This window comes from Podarcis liolepis, assembly GCF_965112155.1.
Source record: "Podarcis liolepis genome assembly, chromosome: 5".
NCBI classification, from domain to species: domain Eukaryota; kingdom Metazoa; phylum Chordata; class Lepidosauria; order Squamata; family Lacertidae; genus Podarcis; species Podarcis liolepis.
Genome location: NC_139556.1, coordinates 40,596,652 through 40,617,797, shown reverse-complemented (window position 1 = coordinate 40,617,797; position 21,146 = coordinate 40,596,652). Strand labels below are relative to the sequence as shown.

General features: G+C 38.7%; 1 protein-coding gene across 14 annotated transcripts in view; it reads right to left on the bottom strand.

Annotated features, from left to right (window-relative positions):
* IDE (insulin degrading enzyme) overlaps positions 1-21,146 on the bottom strand; it is a 58,122-nt gene that overhangs the window by 18,408 nt on the left and 18,568 nt on the right. For 8 of the 14 annotated variants that reach the window (XM_083505830.1, XM_083505832.1, XM_083505831.1 and 5 more), the window contains exons 5-17: positions 18,961-19,083; positions 18,131-18,243; positions 17,597-17,759; positions 15,905-15,997; positions 14,413-14,504; positions 13,754-13,834; positions 12,615-12,718; positions 10,458-10,560; positions 9,219-9,341; positions 8,424-8,506; positions 4,924-5,068; positions 2,259-2,369; positions 1,392-1,512 (exon numbers count right to left, since the gene is read on the bottom strand). In XM_083505830.1, the coding sequence (XP_083361956.1) occupies positions 1,392-1,512; positions 2,259-2,369; positions 4,924-5,068; positions 8,424-8,506; positions 9,219-9,341; positions 10,458-10,560; positions 12,615-12,718; positions 13,754-13,834; positions 14,413-14,504; positions 15,905-15,997; positions 17,597-17,759; positions 18,131-18,243; positions 18,961-19,083 (1,455 nt within the window). Of the gene's footprint in view, positions 1-1,391; positions 1,513-2,258; positions 2,370-4,294; positions 4,440-4,923; positions 5,069-8,423; positions 8,507-9,218; positions 9,342-10,457; positions 10,561-12,614; positions 12,719-13,753; positions 13,835-14,412; positions 14,505-15,904; positions 15,998-17,596; positions 17,760-18,130; positions 18,244-18,960; positions 19,084-21,146 lie in introns of all 14 variants that reach the window. The other 6 variants (XM_083505825.1, XM_083505826.1, XM_083505829.1 and 3 more) reach the window with 1 other exon arrangement.

Genomic DNA, 21,146 nt, shown 5'->3' with positions numbered 1-21,146 from the left:
TGAGTGAGCTATGTGGCTGCAAACTGGAGTGAGTGAATTAAATATCTGCTGCTTTCTTCCCAAGACCTATATCCTGCCCTGCCCCATGCAATGTTCCTGAACAAAGTGGAGCAAATTGTACGAGTTTGGCTGAGAGTATAAAACAAATATTACTGTGCTTCCCTTTGTCTTGAAAGAGACTGAGTGTTTACACAGTTCACAGACTTAAAATGACGGAGGTTGAGCTTGCCAACCTGGAAAAGCACCAACTATGCTTAGTGATCAGATGAGTGGCAGTGCCTGTACCTTTCTCCAATGTTCTGATTTTCCCTAGACTCAAAGAAAATTGATGAGCTAGAACAGCTGCATCTCTGGACTTTTAAAAGGTAACAGGGAAACAGGACTTGAGAGTGGAAGAAAGGAATGGCATTCAGCATGCTGGGGTTCTGAAAAGTATTTGGAAATCTCATCTGAAAACAGGAATATTCAATGTACTGACCTCTAGGTGTTTTGCACTACAATTCACATCATTCCTGAACACTGACTATATTGGCTGGGGCGAATGGGAGTTAAAAGTCAAACACAGGGGGGGGGGGGCACAATATTGGCAACCCCTCTCCTAAGACTATCAAACAGAATTTTAGAACTGCACAACTGCAACTGTAAAAAATAAGAGGCAAATTATATATCCATGGGTCATACTGCATAACCACTTCTTCCACAGGAATATGGAATTAATTTCTTAAAGTGTTTTTATGCTGTCCAGATCCCAGAATTTAAAAGGCACCCTTTAATGGCAGATTGTTGGAACTAAATGAAGCCCCAGTTAGGGGGATTAAGCTCTTGAAATCTGTCTGCACCAAAACTGTGGGACTTTTCTGTGAGGGACTTCAAACTTCACATCTGAGCATACTTTTGGAAGCTTACGATCTTCTTGGATTGACTAGTTATTGCTGGTGGATAATTTTAAACTAGATATATTTTAGAGAAAGATATTTTGATGATTATGTTAAGCTTCTTCACAATGGACTTATTTTAAATGCTTAAAGCTTTGTTATTTTAATATTCCCTCTGTAACAAATGTGGTTTTGGTTATCATTAAGGATTATTTAAATTCTAAATTTAGATCTTAAAAACCTAGAACATGACAATAAGGTTTTAAAAGGTTTTCTCACCACCACTAAGTCAATCTAAATTACTAAAAATCTCCATACCCTCCATAGAACAGTTTTATGAATGCATATACTATTTAAGACTGAGATGAAATTAAAATACTTTGCTCAAAGTTCAGTTGAGATAAAAAATGCTTGACTAAGAAACAACAATTTAAAAATCAAAACAAGTAAAAATACACATTAGATAGAAAAGATGTAATTAAAATGGGCAAAATATATAAACTGGCAGCAGCTCACCATCTAAAGCTTCTTTTAATTCATCTTTGGTCCAGGCAACTTCCGTCATCAGTAGTCGGAGGTAATACATGGCATGCTGGTGTGGTTGTTCAGCTCGGAAGTTATTAAGCGATCGCATGTACTAACAAGGTTAAAATAAAATAATGGTTAAGAAATGAAGATTTGCGATGAATGTTGCCTGATTTTTTGATGTTCTATATTCAAATTATATGGTCAGATAAAAGAAATAAATGCCCTTCAAGATGGCCAGGGCTCCCTCTTAACTGAGATCTCATATCATAGTTTGAAGCTGGATGGCAAATCATTATTCATCCATGATTAAAAGGTTGCCCTGACTAGCATTCATCAACCAATACTGGGGCCAATAAAACACATCAGGAATTTGCCTGTAATTGATGAGCAGCTGGCAGGTTGAGGAGAAGAAGCATGGGATCCTGTGGTCTGTTCCTAATCTCTGAACCAGCACTAAGGGATGGGAAACAGTATATATGTGCTGGCTAGAGGAAGAGAACTACAGAAAGACAGAGTCATAGCTGAAAAAGCCCTCACTAAATTTAATTGACTTAAATCTTATGGATGACTACTCTGAAGTCACATTATTTTCAAATGGAGCTTACTCTCAGGCAAGTGTGCAAATGACAACAGTCCAAGTGTGGCACCAATCATTGCAGTCTTATACCTTTCTGCAGGCATATGTACATTCCCTACACATTGTTCATAACTTGTTTGAACTTTTAGGCTCCTGTACACCCCCTCCTGCCTTCAAGGAATGAAATATTGCATGTATGGTGTCTTCCCCTGCTTGATAGCATGGGCTGCTTGATATTCTGATTTATAAGGATCAAAGTCAAGTTCAAGATGGCTTACCGCCTCCTTGATAATTTCAAATCTTTTTTCATCAATCTCAAAGGAAGCCATTTTCTCAACAATCTTCTTGAGCAGGATATGCTGCTTGTCATTGTAACCTTTTACGGAAAGCTATAGGAAAAGGATATATAAGCTGTTATGTGTTTGAAATATTCTGTTTTCTATAATTCTAGATTGTCCATCAAAGCAGTAAACAGCAACTTCTTAATACTGGGAAGCATTCTCCCTTATTTCACCAGAAATACTAAGGTTTGCCCTTTACTACATGGAAGTCTATGTGTGATATTATTACTGCGTTACTTTTTCCCAGGGCTTAACATCTTCTATTACAATTACAAAGCAAAATTATAGTGGAAAACAAATATTGTTCCATGCTGCAAAGCAATGCTTCAAACGTCAGGTAATAGAAAACGGAATAAAATGTTGTTGCTCTTTCCCAGGATTAAAATCAGAAAAGCAATATGCTAATTGGGATGAAAAGAGTAGTTTATCATTCTTTTCCAAATGAAGAATAAAAGTATCCTAGGAACCCAAATCTAGAAAAGAATATAGGAAAGAAAAACTTCTGTTCCATAGTTAATAAAGCAGAAGAGTCCATTATATACTGATTTTTAAGAAGTAGGGACTTACAAATGTTTAAGACATCAAGATGACAGGTTCATAAAATCATTGCATAACTCGGTTGACCACCATACACACAAGGCTATATTGAACGCAGTGCCAACTGGGTGCTGCTTGTGCAATGTGACTTCAGTTTCCTCTCCCTTTCCTGCCCCCCCCCCAACATGCTAAACAGGCTTCTCCACCCTTCTGGAGCTTACTCTGAAGGTGTATAGGGAGCTAGAGGGGACAGGAGAAGAAGAAAAAAGAGGATTTGCAGGTACTGATGACTAGCAGCATCTGCAAAGCTCCTTGCGCATATAAAGGATAAAACCTTTGTTTTAGCAACACCTTGCTGCCTGCAAGATGCACCGACTCACCTGTCATTTGTGATGTCTGGTATGTGGGAGACTCTGCCAACCTTGCAAACTAAGCCTCTGAGGCTAAGGATCTGGCCTATGAAGTCAAAAGGGCTCCCCAACCCCTGTGCTACATGATGAAAGAAATTAGAATGGAATTGACTCATATTGACTAGATCCCAGGTTGCAGTCTGAAAACATAACACCTTGGCAACCTTGCTGGTGCTAAATAGGTCTGATCATATGAGAGGCTGCTGAACAACACTTTGTACACCACACCGAGTTCCATGATGGAAAAAATGGCAAGCTACAAATGTAAATAAGCAAAAATACTATAAAACTGTGCTGTTTTCCCCCAGCCAATTTTAGCACTGAAACCAGTACATTAAAAAGCATGCTTTTTAGCAGCCCCATGTTTCGTCAGATAAAGAAAATGTATGACGTACGCAGAGATTACTGGAGTCTTAAAAGTAAGTGCAATGTTTTGGGAAAGTTTAGGGAAGAAATAGTCATGTACTAGAGATCACTTTTTAATGTACTCATTTGTTATATAAGGACCCTGTTTCACAAGTCATCTTGATCCTGAAATGCAGTCTTCTCATACCAATAATGCAGTTAGTAATATTTAGTAAATTGCATGTCTGATGAAGGTGGTTCTGGCACACAAAAGCTCATGCTGCAATAAATGTATTAGTCTTCAAGATGCCCTGCAGTACTTTGGTGGTGGCTGGGGTTTTTTATTTTTTAAGTACGGTATACATTAGGATCTAAATGACTGAAAGCCAGCAGAACTCCATGTTTAACTAAAAACATAGCAACTCTTTCAAGGTTACTAGACTATACAAATGAGTAAGAAATGCAGATCAGTAATGCATCAGCACACTTCTCAGTCATAAAAAAACCATTCCAATCATGGCCAAACCATTCAATAAATGGTTATAAAACTGCACAAGTCTCACGCCCTTATGATAGGGATGCAAAGGAGGACAAAACCAGTAGCCATTTTTTCAAGCAGCACTCAACTCTCACGCCATCTAATTTTTGCTTGTTCACCCCCCCCCCCCAAATCTTACTTACAAGTATTGCATTCATTCCTGATGCAATGGCATAGACCAAACCTGAGAGGCGTGCTGCATATGTATACTCTTTTAAATCATCCTTCAATAACCTGATTAACAGGTATGTCATGTTGCAATGGAGAGGATCAGCATAAAGGTAGCGACTAACAAAAAAGAAAAACAAAACAAAAGGATGCTTTGATACTTCAAGGAGTGACACGGTAATGGATGAAGAAACATGACTGAAGAGTATGTATATGCAGCCTCATAACTAATATTCTCGGGAATGAAACACTGGGAATTTGATTTCTCATCCGGAACTCTAGTGGAATGGAGCAGTATCTCAACTCCAATTCGGACTGTAAATTTGAGTTTTAAGTAAAAAAAAAATAATCTTGCAAATATTCTGGTGAATAACATAAAATGAAGTGCAAAAATTGCTGAATGCGAATGGAAATGTTGAAGACTCCAGAAATTTCAAATTATGAGAAAGTATAGCTAGAAATCAAGGTTGAAAAGAAACTGAAAAAAACAGGTTCTCAATTGGAAAAGCCATTGAAAAATTGCTTCCAGCAAATCATTTTTTTCCCTTCTGATTAGTGGAAGTAAATTTAAGGCTTTTAAGTTTCTCCTTGATTTGGTACTTACATACATCCCATAGATGGTATTTTGGAGATCATAGTTCAAGCCAGCTAGCTCTGCTGCATATGCATACTCGTTGAGGGAGTCTTTGAGTAGCTCAAGGTACAAATAGGCCATGTTACAATGCAAGGGATCCACGTAAGCAAATGGGCTGGAAGAAAATGTTGAAAGTAAAATATCTGCTGCAATTACTTCCCAGTTCTGCTAGATCCTCCATACTGGATCTCAAGGACACAGTAAAAAAGAAAATCCTGCTTCCTGTTATGAGAATATTAAGACAGTATGTGAACACAAACACACAGCTAAAGGGGGAAAGATTGATTAAACAATTCCACACTGAGACACACACACACACACACATATGTATTACATCTATGTTATTTACTGCGCAAGATTACACAAAACCGTTTTTAGCTCACATTATTCTGAATTTGCTACAAAGACAAATGCTTACAAACAAGTACAAAACATATGTAAAACACTTAAAATATACAATGAGTTAAAAACCGCCACAGTGGATAAATCTAAAAGCTTGCCAAGTAGGACAGTCTCACACTTAACTTGCTTGTCATCAGGATTAAACCTCACTGAACACAGCTGCTGGTTTCACAAAATCAGGAAATAGCGCAGTTATAGGTTTGCTACCAAACCACTGGCATTTTCTATATTAGGCACAAAAATATCAAAGTTTTGTATTTAGCGATAGCACATAACACTACCCTGATATATTTTTGCAATATCCCAAGGAGGAAGAGTACGCTGCACAGACTTCCAAAGGTAAAGACAACTCAAAGACTCAAGTCATGTTTCAACAATACTGCTTCGCACCAACATATTAAGAGTGACAAACCAGATTAAGAGCAGAAGTAATTTGTGTACAGTATGGTCTAATATCTATTATGGATATATACATATAGCAGTTAAAAATATGAAATCATCAACATCGCCCAAGTAAATTGTTCACAAAGCAACATTTCTTACTGAAGAATTCTATCATAAGTAAAATAAAAAGTACAACAATATTCAGCATGTTAAAGCAAAATAATAATTATGGGGCAGAATGATTCAAAGAACAAAACATTTAATTAAAACCATGCATCTCTTTTTGAAGAAAAATCAGAATGTTCTTTTAATAATGTGAAACAAGTGACCCTTTGCATGATGATTTCTGACATGCAAACCAACACTATTTATTCAGAAGTTAAGTTTCACTGGGCTTGCTCCCAGAAATGTATGCGGCCTCAATATATGTTAAAACTCACTGGACAATGTTGCATTTTCATATACATCTTATCTCAAGGCTATTATTGTAGAGACCCATCACAAGCAGAAACAACATAATCAGAAAAGGCTGAGACCTCATTTTTAAAACCTTTTCAATACAAAACCCATCAGAAGATAAAGAAGTTTGGGGGGATGACTGCATTTTACTTAATATAGGAATTATCATTTCAAGATACATAACCACCCAAGTTTCTATCTATAAACTCTCTTACAAAACTAAGCAGTACTGCAGTTCACATGCTTCCTCAAAAATCAAAATGGGACCATGAAATTAGCTAGCAATTATATTAAGTGTAAAAACCTAACTTACTTGGTTTTATCTTAAATTTCATTTTCAGTGCTGTAAAATGTTAAGTATGCTTCAACTTTAACAGGAAATTTGACTTCAGAACCAAGCAATTTCACCAAAGTAAGTTTTTAACTGGTCTATACAAATATCCCCAGCTCATAATGCTCAGCCTTCCTTATGAATTGAGCAGCATTACACTGAGAAATTATCAGGCTTATGAGCATATTTAGCTCATAAGAAGCTCTGGAACATATATTTTCTGTCTGAACGTTCAGCTGCTTTGGGAAAACTACACACCACATTCCAGACACGACAGAAAACGGAGGTTTTGTAGAAAGGCACCCTGGTTGTTGCTAACATTACAAGTAAGTTTATACTCTAGGGATGGTGATTAGAAAGGTGTGCTTGGGCCCTCTTGAGATCCCAGTGACATTGAATCAAGAGTGCAACAGAGTTTCCAAATTGGGGTATGTGAGAGCTATTATCTGATGGGGTGAATATTATCAGCAATATTAGCAAATCCCAATTTCAAATTGAGTAATTCATCATCACTAGATACAAAGGGAGACCTCTGCGGGTGATCAGTTGTACTGCACTGGAAATGATTTAATGATTCAAGCACAGCCAATGCAGAGATGCAACAGTATTATCTGGCCCAGAGGTCTGGTGGGAAGGAGGCAAGACCTGAAGCGTAGTTTATGCAGAACCGCAATGGTGATTATGGGTTCACAGAATGCTAAATATATTTATTTTATTACTTGTTGCATATTAACTGGTCTCAAAGCTCCCAAGCTGAGACAGACCAAAACAAAGATGAATTATTTTGTGTGCTAAAGAATGTTTTTAAAATCAAAAGCATTAAAGTGCAGTTCTAAAATTGTTCTGGACATTTGAAGGGAGAGGAGAATGAAGCCCTGTTCATTTATTTCCCTCCATATGACTGTACATGGAGCTGGATCCACTGGCCTCATTGATATTCCCTAACACACGGAGACAGCAGGGGATAAAACAATGGTGGGAGGCTAGAGCAGGGTTTCCCAAACTTGGGTCTCCAGTTGTTTTTGGACTACAATTCCCACTTTTGCTTTTTTAGGATGCAGCTTGAAGTGCTGCAAAGGCTCAAGAAGTGATTCTTCCACAGAATATGGTAGGACACAAAATGCATGTGTATTATGGCTCTACAATACTACAATACTAATTCCTGCTATCATACCAGTTTCTGACAAATACAACAGTCCTACATTCTACTTCTTGGACAAATCTTACTTTAAAAAAAAAACCTTCCTCCAAAATCAGATGCTCCTAGCACACACAAAAATAACTTTAGGGGTTAAATAAGGATAGTAGAATGGTACCAAAGTTGTATAAAAGTGGACTTGTCCAGGTCAAACAAGGCACTCATCGGGATCATAAAGCTGAGGGACTGCTCCGCTGAATAGACTGAAAGCTACTTTCCTTTGAGGAATGAATTAATCAAACAAACAAACAAACACCCATGGCTTGGATATAGCCATACATGTGTGGAAGCATGTTTCTGTGCATATATTCTCTGTGCTGTGAAGCTCTATCACCAGAGGTATGTTTGGTGTAGGAGTGTGGTGAAGGAGGAGAGTCATTAACAGCTCTTGGATTATGTTTAAAACACTCTAGTGGCACTTTAACAGTAACAAATTAAGATGCTAAAAGACTTTGTTGCTTGTGCTGCAACAGATTAACATGGTTGCTCCTCTGGAACGTGGACAATACTTTTCAGCCAGCACAAAACCTTTGCACACTGTTGCACATCCATAATGCTGGATTGCAGCAATAAGTGGGAACCGACAATCTCAGTTATTCCACTGTAGCAGCCCCAAGCATGTCTAGAATGATAAAATGTTTTCTTGAATGACTCTGCTTAGAATGATAAATTTTAAAGACAAGAATGCATGCATACCTGAAAAATTCAAAGTTGAGACAAGCTTTGGGAAGGAAAAATTTGTCATCTTGCTTGAACCATAGCTTGCACATAGCAGTGTCCTGAGTTTAAGAAAACATACATTTTATATTATTATTATTATTATTATTATTATTATTATTATTATTATTATTATTAAATTACAAACTGTATTTTTATCATTTTTATCTGTTTATATTCTTTAAACATACAGAGCCAGGCCATCTGAGTTTGGGTGCAGTCCCACAGGGTTTAACAGAGCCCAAATTTCTCAACCCCACCCCAATTAAGCACACAGTGATGCAGACCTATTCCCTACGATGTTCCCTTGTGCTGTCTAAACACATGCTTATATGCTAACATTTCTGAGATGGAAGGAGGACCTCTAAGCCCTGTGGGACTTTTGCTGGTATGAACACTAAATCCATACGCCGTTTGATTGCACCACTGCCAGGTAAGTCTGAAAAGAAGAGACAGGTATGGCAGGGTCTGGGCTTACCTGATATTGGGATGACCCATTAGGAGTTCATCTCCTAACTCCGCAACTTGAACTCACTTCCACCACTATGTGAAGGTTTATATACTTTGTATACGGGGCAAAAAGCCAACTGGATAGGAGCTAGTCACCTCTTAAAATAAAGATCCAATTTTCATTCATTTTTACAATCTATTCTTACAATACTGTTCATATTATAAGCAGCCTACTCAATGACCTTAATCTTTCAAAAGCAATTCAGGAAAGAATGGTACATATTCCCGAAATTCCACCCACAACTATTAAATCCATATGCTTACCTTGATAAGAGTAGGGTACTGTGGTGCATCCTTCTCTAAAGGTACAATTTCAAAGTTAGTAGGGATAAATTCATTCTTCATTGGCAGCTTGAATTTCCCATTGAGGTCAGCATTTTGCCATTTCTACATTCAATGTGCAAACAAGAGGATAGTTTTGTTATTATCCAGTGGGTGGGTTAAAAAAAATTGTGCTGCAATTGTGCTGCTCTATGAAGGATTATCGACCTCTGATGAATCATGCTTCTTCAAAATTAATTATTACTAATGTTTCAAATTATTTAATCTGTATGATTCCTTGCAGTTCACATAATACCATTTAAGTTTGCTTTTAACTATGTTCCATAAACACTTAGAACATAGCACTGACTGAGGGCTAGAGTGCATGCTCTAACCACTGTGTAGAACTACTAAGAAATGCTTTCTGCAATATGTATCACCATGTGAGCAGCTGGTTTTCACTCTTAGCAATATGTGAAAATATTACACAAATCCTCCAAACACAGCTGCGTGTGTGATCATAGCTGTATGTTCAGCTAGGTGCTCTGCACATACATAGTTTCTCTCTCGCTAAAGCTTATTAATCAGGATTTTTTTTTGGGGGGGGGGAGGTGTTTTAAGGGTCCAACATGTATAGTACTGGCTGCACCACAAAGAGATGTTCAAGGATTTGGTTCACATTTTGAAGTGAAATCTATTTCCCCCCATAACACCAGTTGAAATTAACTGACACCAATGTGACACACTTATACAAGCAACAGTATTAGTTGCTTTTGTAAACAACACAAAATAAACTTTATTGTAAGCAGTGGCGGAGCAAGCCGATCGGGCGCCTGGGGCAGCACACGTGCCCTGTGCCCAGGGGCGAGGCCATCCGCCCACGGGGGCGGGCCAGCCACCCACAGGGGTGGGGCGACCCAGGGCAGGACGCTCCGCGGGGCCTCCGAGGAGTCTGCCTGCCTTCTCCCACTCAGCCACCCTACAGCTGAGGGGAAGGTGGCGGGCGGACCATTTGGGGCAGTGCAGAGCCTGCGGGCACTCAAGCCACCACATCACTCCCAGGAGAGACACCTGCCTTGGGTGTGCTGCAGGCCCCGCAGTGAGTGCCGCCCAGCATTTTGTCACCCCTCCAATGGCGACACCCTGGGACCGCCCCCACCGCCTCCCTTCCTCCGCCCTGATTGTAAGAAGTGTGAAAATACTGGTTACATATTCAGTTTACCACCAACTTTCTCACCACACCTTAATGACTTCATCAGAAATTGCCTCTTGCTTGTACTGGGTTCCATACCATTTTTCTGTTCTATCAGTTTTTCCTTCAAAAGACTTAGAAACTATTGCAACCCTAAAAAATAAAACCAAAACATAGTAAGTAAGCAAACATATTACCTCCCCCGTCCCCGCCCCAAAATACTATTCAAATAATTCTGCTTGGTCACTAAGTTCAAAGATTCTGTTATTAATACTGTAAATTCTATATGTCCTATTCTATTTTTCCATGTAATCCTCCTGTCAGTAAAACAAAAAGCAACATTTATCCATATCAAAATGGCTATGTTAAACGACCCCTTGTCATAAAAGATATTATATATATATATATATATATATATATATATATATACACACACACACACACACACACACATATATATACACATACACACACATACACACACACACACACACACACACAGATTATACACTGAACTTGCGTATAAGGGGATGTATTTTACAGGATTTAATATATTAAGCTCAGTTTGCTTTTTGCAGCTATGCAAAATTTCACTAAAAATTTCACTAAAATAAAGTATTTCTAGCTCTCATGACAAGTATTTAAAAAAAGACGTTAACAGAATATTTGAAAAGATTCCCAGCAATTAAGAGCATATATAACACACCCAAGGTGCTCCTAAATTCATTTTCTACCATTTCTAAACAGAAATTTGAAGCAAAGGAAAAGACCATGCAAATGTCATCCATGGGTAAAACTACAACATACTTTTGTGATCATGCTCTCTGCAACATTTTAACAACTGTTTCCAATTAGTTTTAACAGTTTTCCAGGCTTCAAATAGTCTAGAATTTTAAAGAAATGCTTGGGGGGGGTAAGTAAGGAGAAATAATGCAGAATAGCAAGAGTAATTATCATCTCTCTGGCCAATTATATGCGAGAGAAAACATTTACTATCAATCCTGTTCTAGCCCCTCAGAGCCAACTCGTAGTTAATTAGAAAACTATAGGACAGTTGGATACATGGAACACTTAATCAGTCTGAACATTTAGTACAAACATAACCTTAAAAACAAAGGATAGGGTTGAATCAGAGACAGAAATAACTAGCAATTTTTCATTTTAACCTTGTCCTTGGCTGCCAAATAATATCTCAAGATGGAAGATTCTGTGCTGTAAATGAAGCACCCCACTCGGCCTTCTTTCACACTATGTATGACTACAAGGCACAATACAATAGTATGAGGGAAGCTTTATTTCCCTTTGAAATTAGTTACTATGGTAACAATTCTGTCACTGGCAATGAGAGAACACTGCTTATCTCAGTGTTTCTAGCATACACTGGCAGAGAACCATGGCTTCAGCAAAAAAAAAAAAAAAAAAAAAGTCAATTATGTACACCAAGTATGAAAGTCTATCGTATTGAAAATAGCAGGAAGAGGTTACCTGCCACTAATAAAAACCTCTCTGTTGCCAGTGGACAACTGTGTTTCCACTCCGCTGCAACAATCTTGTTTTACAAATCATATGACAAATACAGAGCAAGTCAATACATTACTATGAATTAAGCAGCAGTCAGGGGTGTCTGCTGACATGGACCCTGTATGTGGGCCAAGTGCAAACTTGGGGTGAGCTTACAATCACAGGTAAAAATCATGATGAACCACTGTGATTCTCAAGAAAAGCTGCACAAAGAAGAGTGTGTTTTCCTTAAGTAGAAGCATTGAGCTCAGTCCAGTTAATCCTACAAGCACAAGTTCCCTCTCAGTCCCGATTCTGCAGCAACTATCATCTTTACAGTTTCCCAAATAATCAATTTGTGTCATCTATGCCCCTCAACCTGCCACAACCAGAATCAGATACCTAATTCGAATCTCATTTTCAGATTCTGATTTCAAGGGCAAGCACTGACCAGTTTGCCAATGTGGCAAACTATAGTTACAATAAATAGAAAACAGAAAGAAAAGCATCATGCTAGAGGGGAAGAGCATGCCTGCTGTTCCTTTCGTTTCTTCACCTATGGGTTGGAGGATTGTTTCAATTGAGCCCTTGTGTGAAAGCATCCAGAAGAGTCAGTGGGGTGTGAAGTTTCAATGAAGTCTATCAACATCGTATGATAATTCAAAAGAACTACACATTAGTTACGTAAATATGACAATATAGCTTACCGGACATTTTCAGGTCTTAATTTATCCAATACCATTTCTATTAAATCAGGCCTAAATTCTTCAAGTAAATATTCTGCAGCAAGAACTTCTTCTATAGGATAGTACTACAATAAAAATATGATATTTTTAGTTTAAACTGAAGACATTATGCATAATACTAAAGTGATAAATTATAGTTACTATGATAGTTGGCTATCACTCTAAGTAACACTTGGAGTAGACTCACTGAAATCAATAGATCTTCTCAGAGTTATGACTAATGTTAGATGTCACCCATAGTACAGAAAGAATCAGTCATTTAGGTACACAGCTAATAAAAAAAAAGCTACCTGTACTAAATTGTTGATATTATAAGGGATAAAAAGAAGCAAATGCTGACCCCTGGAGGATGTTTTCAAAGTGAATGGAAGCAACATAAACATGTTCATGTAGCAGTATCTAAAAAAACCCCTACTTTCAGAAATTCTAACAGAAAGCTATCTTCTCCCCCTCCCCCTCCCCCCAGCAAAAAGCAAAGAATTCAGTACTTATGAATTCATTCTGGAAATAAAAAAGAGTGTAGAAGCAAAGATTTCTCCAAGGTTGTTTTGCAAACTGGAACCTTTGGTGAGTCTGCCTTCGATCTAAGTCACCAAGGCTCTTTAGATGTGAAGACACTAAAACCTAACAGGTCTACAGATAAATAAGACAATACCATATGTTTAGGACCAGGCCCTAAGAACGCCTGGTACAGGAAAGATCATTTAACCAGTAAGCATGCTTGTGCATTGTAAAAGTCATACTGATTAATCAATATACAGATAATCAGTTCAGTTATGCTTGGAAGGAAACAGTGCAAATTATTCAGCTATATCCAGCACCAGTCAGGGTCCCAGTCCACACTTGGTAACTAGTCTTTCCATGGAGTTATTAAGTGAGGAGACAATTAGCTGTCACTACCACTTTATAGTGTAATTGTGTGCCATACCAACATCTTTTGGCCTGCAATACTCATCTTGGACATAGTAATTTATCACTATACATGCATAATTTTTTTGTGCTTTACCCCAACCTAATGACATTGATGCCCAACTTTTGACACATTTCAGAAATGTTGAGAAATATTTCAGCATTAAATTCAGTCCAATTTTGTAACTTACGTGAAGAACCCCTGCAACTTTTGATGTATAACCCCGGGGTCTTTCCTTATCTTTAAACCTGAAGGCTACAGCATTTAAATCCTAAAACAAGAAATAAAATTAAGTTATTCTGCAATGCCACTCTTCATATTGTAAACAATGGGTAAGAATGGTATTTTTAAACGATAATGGGAAATGAAGCTTGGACATAAATTTTATTTGTTTTCTGAAGTTAGCAATCAATTGAATAAATGCACTGTGGTTTAATGAATGCAGGCAAACATAAGAGAATAAGTGAAAACCGCTTTAAGTTATTACAAAGCATTTAGGGCAAAGTAAACAATGTATGTAATAAACTGCATTCAAAAGCATTAGAAACTAATTGATTGCATTCAAGAACATTAGGAACTTAACTAAGCAGATTTAAAGAAAATGGAAGTTATAATAATTTTAATCTTCTATAAGATGAATTTATGTTTATAAAGTTATGGATTATTAAATATAGCATCATTTTAGGTAGGTCATGTGTTTGTTTATAAGTTCATAAATTAATTTTAAAAACAAGAAAATTTAACAGATGCAATCTATTTCTAATTAAGGTATCTAAAATAAGAGAAGATCCGGTGTGAATCTCTAAAACTACTTGAAAGAAAACCTCAAATATGTTGCAATTATCATACCTTACATTCTTGGAAAACCCACTCTTGAGGTCCTTCTGTACGTAGTTTTTGTATATACTGAAACATGTGCAAGATAATATCCTCCACGTGTACTTTCAAGAAAAAGATAAAATATTGCATGCATAAGCAATTTCTCAGGGAAACACAAAGTGAACATTTTTAGTTTTCTTAGGGCCAAGACTAGATATGACACAAGAGATCTGCAATTAGAATCTCCTGTGTGCATGTACAAGGCTTTTAAAAAACGAATCAGCAGCCCCATGCATGCACTTTGAAGACGGGGATGTTTGAAACCCTTTTCTCCGATGCCCTTCCCCGATCTATTTGCTCCAGTGGGTGAGCCATTTAGGGCTGCTATTCTATCCCCACTTAACTGAGAGTAAGCCCCATTGAATTCAGCAGGACTTACTGCTGAGCAGATATGGTTGGGACTGCATTGCCGACCATCAATCTTCCAGTTCAGCCCTTATACTTAAAACTAGCTCAGTCTGACAGAGGCTAAACTAATACAAAGTTGTACAAACCGAATGTATGCAGTATTCACACATCTATTTGACTAATGTAAAAGTATATAGAGTATCAAGCAAACAACATGCACATGATACCTTTAGATATACAAATAATTTCCAGAGAGATAAACTTGCTGATCAGTTATGATCTTAACAGAGGCCCAATTTGCACGTAACACAAAACCAAACCATGGCTCATTGTGAGCAACCAAAGATAGAAGATTGTGGCCACTTTGCTCCTCCTCTGATCCTGCTGCTGCTGCTATGCTGCTGTGACCTTAGCATTATGTCCAAACATAATGGCTGAGCTTTATGTCTGAATCCAGGTTCATGTTTTATTTTCCCTGCACAAACTACGAGTGGCAAAACCATAGAACAAACCTTGCCCCCAGCTCATGGCTTGTTTTGAGCAAAATAAAGCATAAGCCCAGGATCAGATGTAATGCTAAGGCAAACCATGTAGTAGGAGTAGCACTAGAGGAAAAGAAAACAACCACTATCTTATCTCTGAGAACCCACATTTGCTTCCTTGTGGCAAGCCATAATTTGGCTTAGTTTTATATACAATTAGGAATCCTCCAACTAGCTTCCTGATAATTTCAACAGAATTAGATGGGCTAAGAACTTTCCTCATATTTGGGCGAACACTAGCAGTATTCAGATGCAGGAAAACAATTTTCAAATCTGTAGAATTAAGAATGAGCACATAGATCATTTGTTCAACCCTCTAAAAAACCCCACCTACAATCTTAAAATTACAAATGTTTGCCAGTGAGGTTGTTCTTATCTCTACATTTTTGCATTTGATGGGGAACTTAGTTTGAAGCCAATTCATTTGTCCCTGACCTAGCTATTATAGTATGGATTTCCATCAGATTATTTCTCACTTTGGGAGATGTAAAAAAAGTCTACTTAGAGTAGCCCACTTAGATCAATGTGCTCCAAGTCCAAACTCCACAGAATAAAAGAAGGGATCCACTTACAAAGTCCTTCTTCTGTGAGGTCAACATTTATGATGAAAAACATGAAACCTCTAGCACCTTCTTTTTGTCCTCCAACCAGGGTATTTACCCAGCCTGTGAAATAGAATATATTTAAAACTCACACACAATAGTTTATTTTTTCTTAGTTATGTTGTTCATGCACACAAACAAAATTAGAAGGTACAGTGGTACCTCGGGTTAAGAACTTAACTCGTTTCGGAGGTCCGTTCTTAACCTGAAATCATTCTTAACCTAAGGTACCACTTTAGCTAATGGGACCTCCCGCTGCCGCCGCGCGATTTCTGTTCACATCCTGAAGCAAAGTTCTTAACCTGAGGTACTATTTCTGGGTTAGCGGAGTCTGTAACCGGAAGCATATGTAACCCAAGGTTCCACTGTATATGTCTTTGGTTAACGTCTATGACAGTGTTTCCCAAACGTTTTTGGGCAACGGCACACCTGTTTACTGAAAAAAAATCTCGCGGCACACCACCATTAAAGCCCCGCCCCATGACGTCAGCGCGCAGCGTCACGCCGGGAGGGATGCACAAAAGTGAAAGTTTTTTCCCTCCCCCTTGCTGGGGAACCTCCAAGCTTTGGGGGTGGGAGGAGGCAGCAGAGCGAGGGACTGAGGGACGGCGGCAACTGAGGCGGCGGCGGCTGAGGCAGAGCTGGGAAGGGGGTTTCCAGGGGACACGGCAGCTCCTCGAAAGGCTTCTCTCAGCTGCGCTCAATCCACCTCGGAGAGGATTTCCCCTCCGGTCCCATGCGTTCGTTTGGGGCATCGCTCCGGCTGCTCCCTCTCCCGCCGCGCAGGAGCGATGCCTCTCTCTGGCTCTCCCTCCGCGCAGGCTGAGGGAGGGAGGGAGGGGCGCGTGTGACCCTTCTCTGCTGGGAGACCAAACCCAGCGAGGCAGAGTCACGCGGAGGCGCCCAGGCAGCGCTGCCGGCTGCGAGGAGGAGCGCCAGGCAGCAGCAGGAGGCGCGGCCTCTCCTCGCCGCCGCCGCCCCACCTCTCGCCGCCCGACTCGCCCGCCTCCCTCCAGGCATCTCGCGGCACACGAGGCAACGTCTCACGGCACACTCGTGTGCCGCGGAACACCGGTTGGGAAACACTGGTCTATGAAACTAAATAAATACTATGAAAGAACCAAATGACAGAAAGACATTGCATGCAGACAAAATCTAAGTGCATTGGGGGCAATCCTTTGTAAAGATCTTCTGCAATGAGCAGTTTAGAATTCAGAAGATTCCTAATGCAGCTAGGCTATGTCAGTCCAAGTCCCCATCCCCAGCTCAGTTGGCAATATGCCTGTGCCCCCTTGCCACTCCTGGTGGAGCTGGAGTTGAAGCTGGTGCAGGCCCCCAAATGGGGCATTTTGAGAGCAAGGGGGACATATGCTACACATTGGTAAACATGTCCTGAGCATCACAAACAGTCATCCTGTTGATGGAATACTGGCGAGAGGGGATATACTGCATACAAATGAGATCCCTTATAATCTTTCATATAAGAAGTACTGAGCCATTGATAGGAAAAACCAAAAAGAGCATCAGTAATATAATGCGGGATTGTTTGAAATATTACAACTGCAACTTGGATTTTGTTTACTTCACTCCTACTTTTCAGGGGCTGAGCTGTAGGGAAGCAATTGCCCCAAGGTTTCAATGTCAACTCACTGCACACCTTACCTTTAGCTTTGAGTTCTGATAGAAGACTTCCTGGACCTTCATGACCAATAAGATGGCCAAGATAATGGCCAGGGTTTGATTTATAGTACTTCTGAAGATCTGGTATTGGAAACGTGACGTAAAGATTTCTAATGTCTTTGATAGGTACCACTTGGTAAAGTTGCTGTGAAACAAACAAAAAAGCAAAATAAATCAGATTTAAACTGAACCCAGTATTTTGCCTTTACAAGGCTACTTTTCTTCTCAAATCCACCACCCACAGTTCATTACACATATGCCCATTTCATGCTTAGGCCATAACATAAAATTAATATTGCTCAACTGCATTTTCTAGCAGAACAATTAGTGAAGTTTCAGGAAGGGACCGATTACACCTACACCCACACCTTTTCCAGCCAACATACATTTGTCTTGCTGTACAAGTAATTCTGATGTGCTATGACGCTACTCAACTTATCACAGTAGTTTTCTGGTCTTGCTTAAAAACACAACATAAAACTTATTTTAAAAGAAGTCACAATGCAATAAACCCACCCTGAGATGTTCTTCCTGGAAAGGATGTTCAGGGAATTCTGGTAATGGAACGTTTTTGTTCTCTACTTCAGAGAATAGCTTCACTACCAAACCTGTTAGCTCATCTAAAGATTCTGTATGCACATATTTGGGAGGAAAAGAAAGTTACGCATGGTCAAAAGTTTCACAGATGTTATCCTTGATTGCTCCTTTTAGAGAAAGCCTTGATAAGCACAGTCTTAAGAAAAGTCAGTATCTAAAATCTGTATGCATTTTACACATTCTTCAATATAAAAATTCTGTGCCCAGAATAAAATCTGTCTATGTACTGTTGATGCAGCACAATGTATTCTGTGTACAGTAAGTATCTTCCTAAGGAATTAAAACTATGGAGTCTTGACTGGGAGGCAGAAAGCAGTGAGACTAAGAAAGATACGGAGATTGGAGCATGTTAGGAAATGCATGCCACTGAAGCCTGCCCTCCATGTTCTGAGTTCTGGAACATCACTGCATGTTTATATTTTAAGATTCATCTATAAGAAAATACTAGGGCTAGAAACATATACATTATATAAAAACAGACATTTTCAGAATGACAAATTCTGCAGCAGACACACAATCTTTTTCTTCTACTACAAATCTGCAGAGTACATACATCCCTTCCTATAATTTTTTTTTAAGTCATCCTACAAATTAATAAGTGTAGATATTAGAAATGCTACAGATTTAAGGTAGACCTGTGGATTTGGAGAGTGGTTGCATTCTTTACACACCCACACAGAGTTAAGTTCCAGTGCTAATCCATTGTAAATTGATTATATATTAAAAGTAGCTCCCAAAAAGTTTCTTACCTCGTCCTAGAACACAAACAGCCATTAAATTTGATGAATAATAAGTGGAGTGAAACTTCAATAACTCTTGTCTTACATCTATTCCTTCTTGGTTTGGTCTAGTTTCCAAAGTGAATTTGCTTCCTACAGTACATAAATAAAAAGAAGGATGTGTTACAATAAGAGCCATGACTGGGTAAATGTGCTCAGTTCTGTAAAAACTGTTAATCCCTGCAATCACAAGAGGCGATACTGCACATATCCCTCAAACAGATTACAGCATCTCGATTGTTTTATATTACTACTACATTTATACTCTTCATTTCCTCCAATGAGCTCAGGTGGCATACATGGTTCTCCGCACCCCCTCACTTTATTCTCATAACAACAAATGATGGGCATTGTGCATGCAAATCCTATTTATATTTCTATCACATGATGGTACTTCTATCGAGTGCAAGATGTTTATCGGATTTCCTGCTTTCATGATTTCAGCAAGACCATTTGTGGCTCAGCTTGAATAGCTTGGAGTTAGGAGAATTGAAATCTGGAATTGTGTTCTCAAGGGATTGCTTCTACAAATCCTTTTTCTAAACTTTTATTTGCACAATTTTAACAGCTTTTATACACACATCGTACAGTTTCCATCACTTATCTCTTTTCCTAAGACTTCCCAATCCATCTCTCTGTGACATTGTAGGGAAATCTTGATCTACTGCATATCCTGATATTTCACCATTATCATTTCAAGTCTTCCTGTTTTGATGTTATCTGCTGCTCATATGTCAACTCCTACTTGTAGATTAAATTGTATATTTTACCCTCTAAAATAATCTCCAAAACACCTCCACTCTTATCTTTATCTCATCCTTATTCCTTAGAATACACAGCATTAGTAACCATGACTGTGAAACTATCAATCTGTTTTGCCAAATTTCCATCGTGGGTATCTCCTCTTCTTTCCGTTTTTTCGCATATACTGTTCTAGCTGCAGCGGTTGTGTACAGAAAAATACTGAGTGCCTTTTTTGGAATTGGAATATCATCACCTATTATCCCTAATAGAAAGGCCCCTGGCTTTTTGAGAAACGTGAGTTTTAAAATCTTATTTAATTCTGTGTGGATCATTTCCCAATACTCTCCAGCATATTTACATGACCACCACATATGGATCAGGGTTCCCTCCATCTCGTGGCACCTCCAGAATAAATTAGACCCTTTTTTATACATTTTCACTAATTTGATGGGTTTTGCTTAATAAGATAACAGGCAAATCCTATTCTGATATTCATAATATAAAGGTTGTGTAGAGCAGAAATACAGGTATGTTAATCATACAATTAGTGTTGTGCCTAACAACAAATGCAGTGTATATCCTCATAGTTCATGGACATGTTCAGGCCAGCGTCAGATATAGTGTTATTGAGTCAACAAAGCATGGTTTGTTGGAGTAGAAATGAGCAGTTAGCTCAAGCGCTTCCTCCTCCCACCCTTGGCCTTAGATAAGACTTTCGGGATAATTAAAACAGTTTCCCCACGATACCTGACTTAGGAAACTGTGGTTTAAGTCAGGGTGGATGTCACTCACTTGACATCATGTGGCAACTTCAAATGGGCTGCCTGCCAGTGTCTATCTCCCAGTTCTTATTAATCAATAATAATTTTCTAAATTACTTCACTTTTTTTGGCAGTGAAAAAGGAAAATCAAGACTAGAGTTTCTAATTTCCAGTAAGCTGACTCTAACATTGCTGCTATGCAAAATAAAGCTAAAACACAGCATTCTGGGTTGATGAAATGTAGTTATGAAAACAAGCTTAATGCAAGAAATCATAAAATAAGTGAGGTGAAGATAATGTTCTAAAAATAACGAGAACAGGGATTTAAAGAATGATCAGCTCAATTCACAAATAGTAGTAATGAATACAGACAAGCACGAATAAGAAAAACCATTCAAGATACATAAACAAATGGTCTTATTCAATTTATGATGAATGCACAGTAGTTCAGGTCTCCGTACACTTTCATTGTGAATTGCCATCCTTACAGAATAATTCAACATTGCACTTTCCTGATTGCTTTGCCAGACAGAATGATCCCCCCTTTCTTCCCCTCCCCATGCCCTGTTATTCTGACCCTCCAGAGCAGATTTGGGGGTTGTGGAGGGGGAGGAAAGCCCTGTTGTACTAATTGGAGTCCTTGCACTGGCT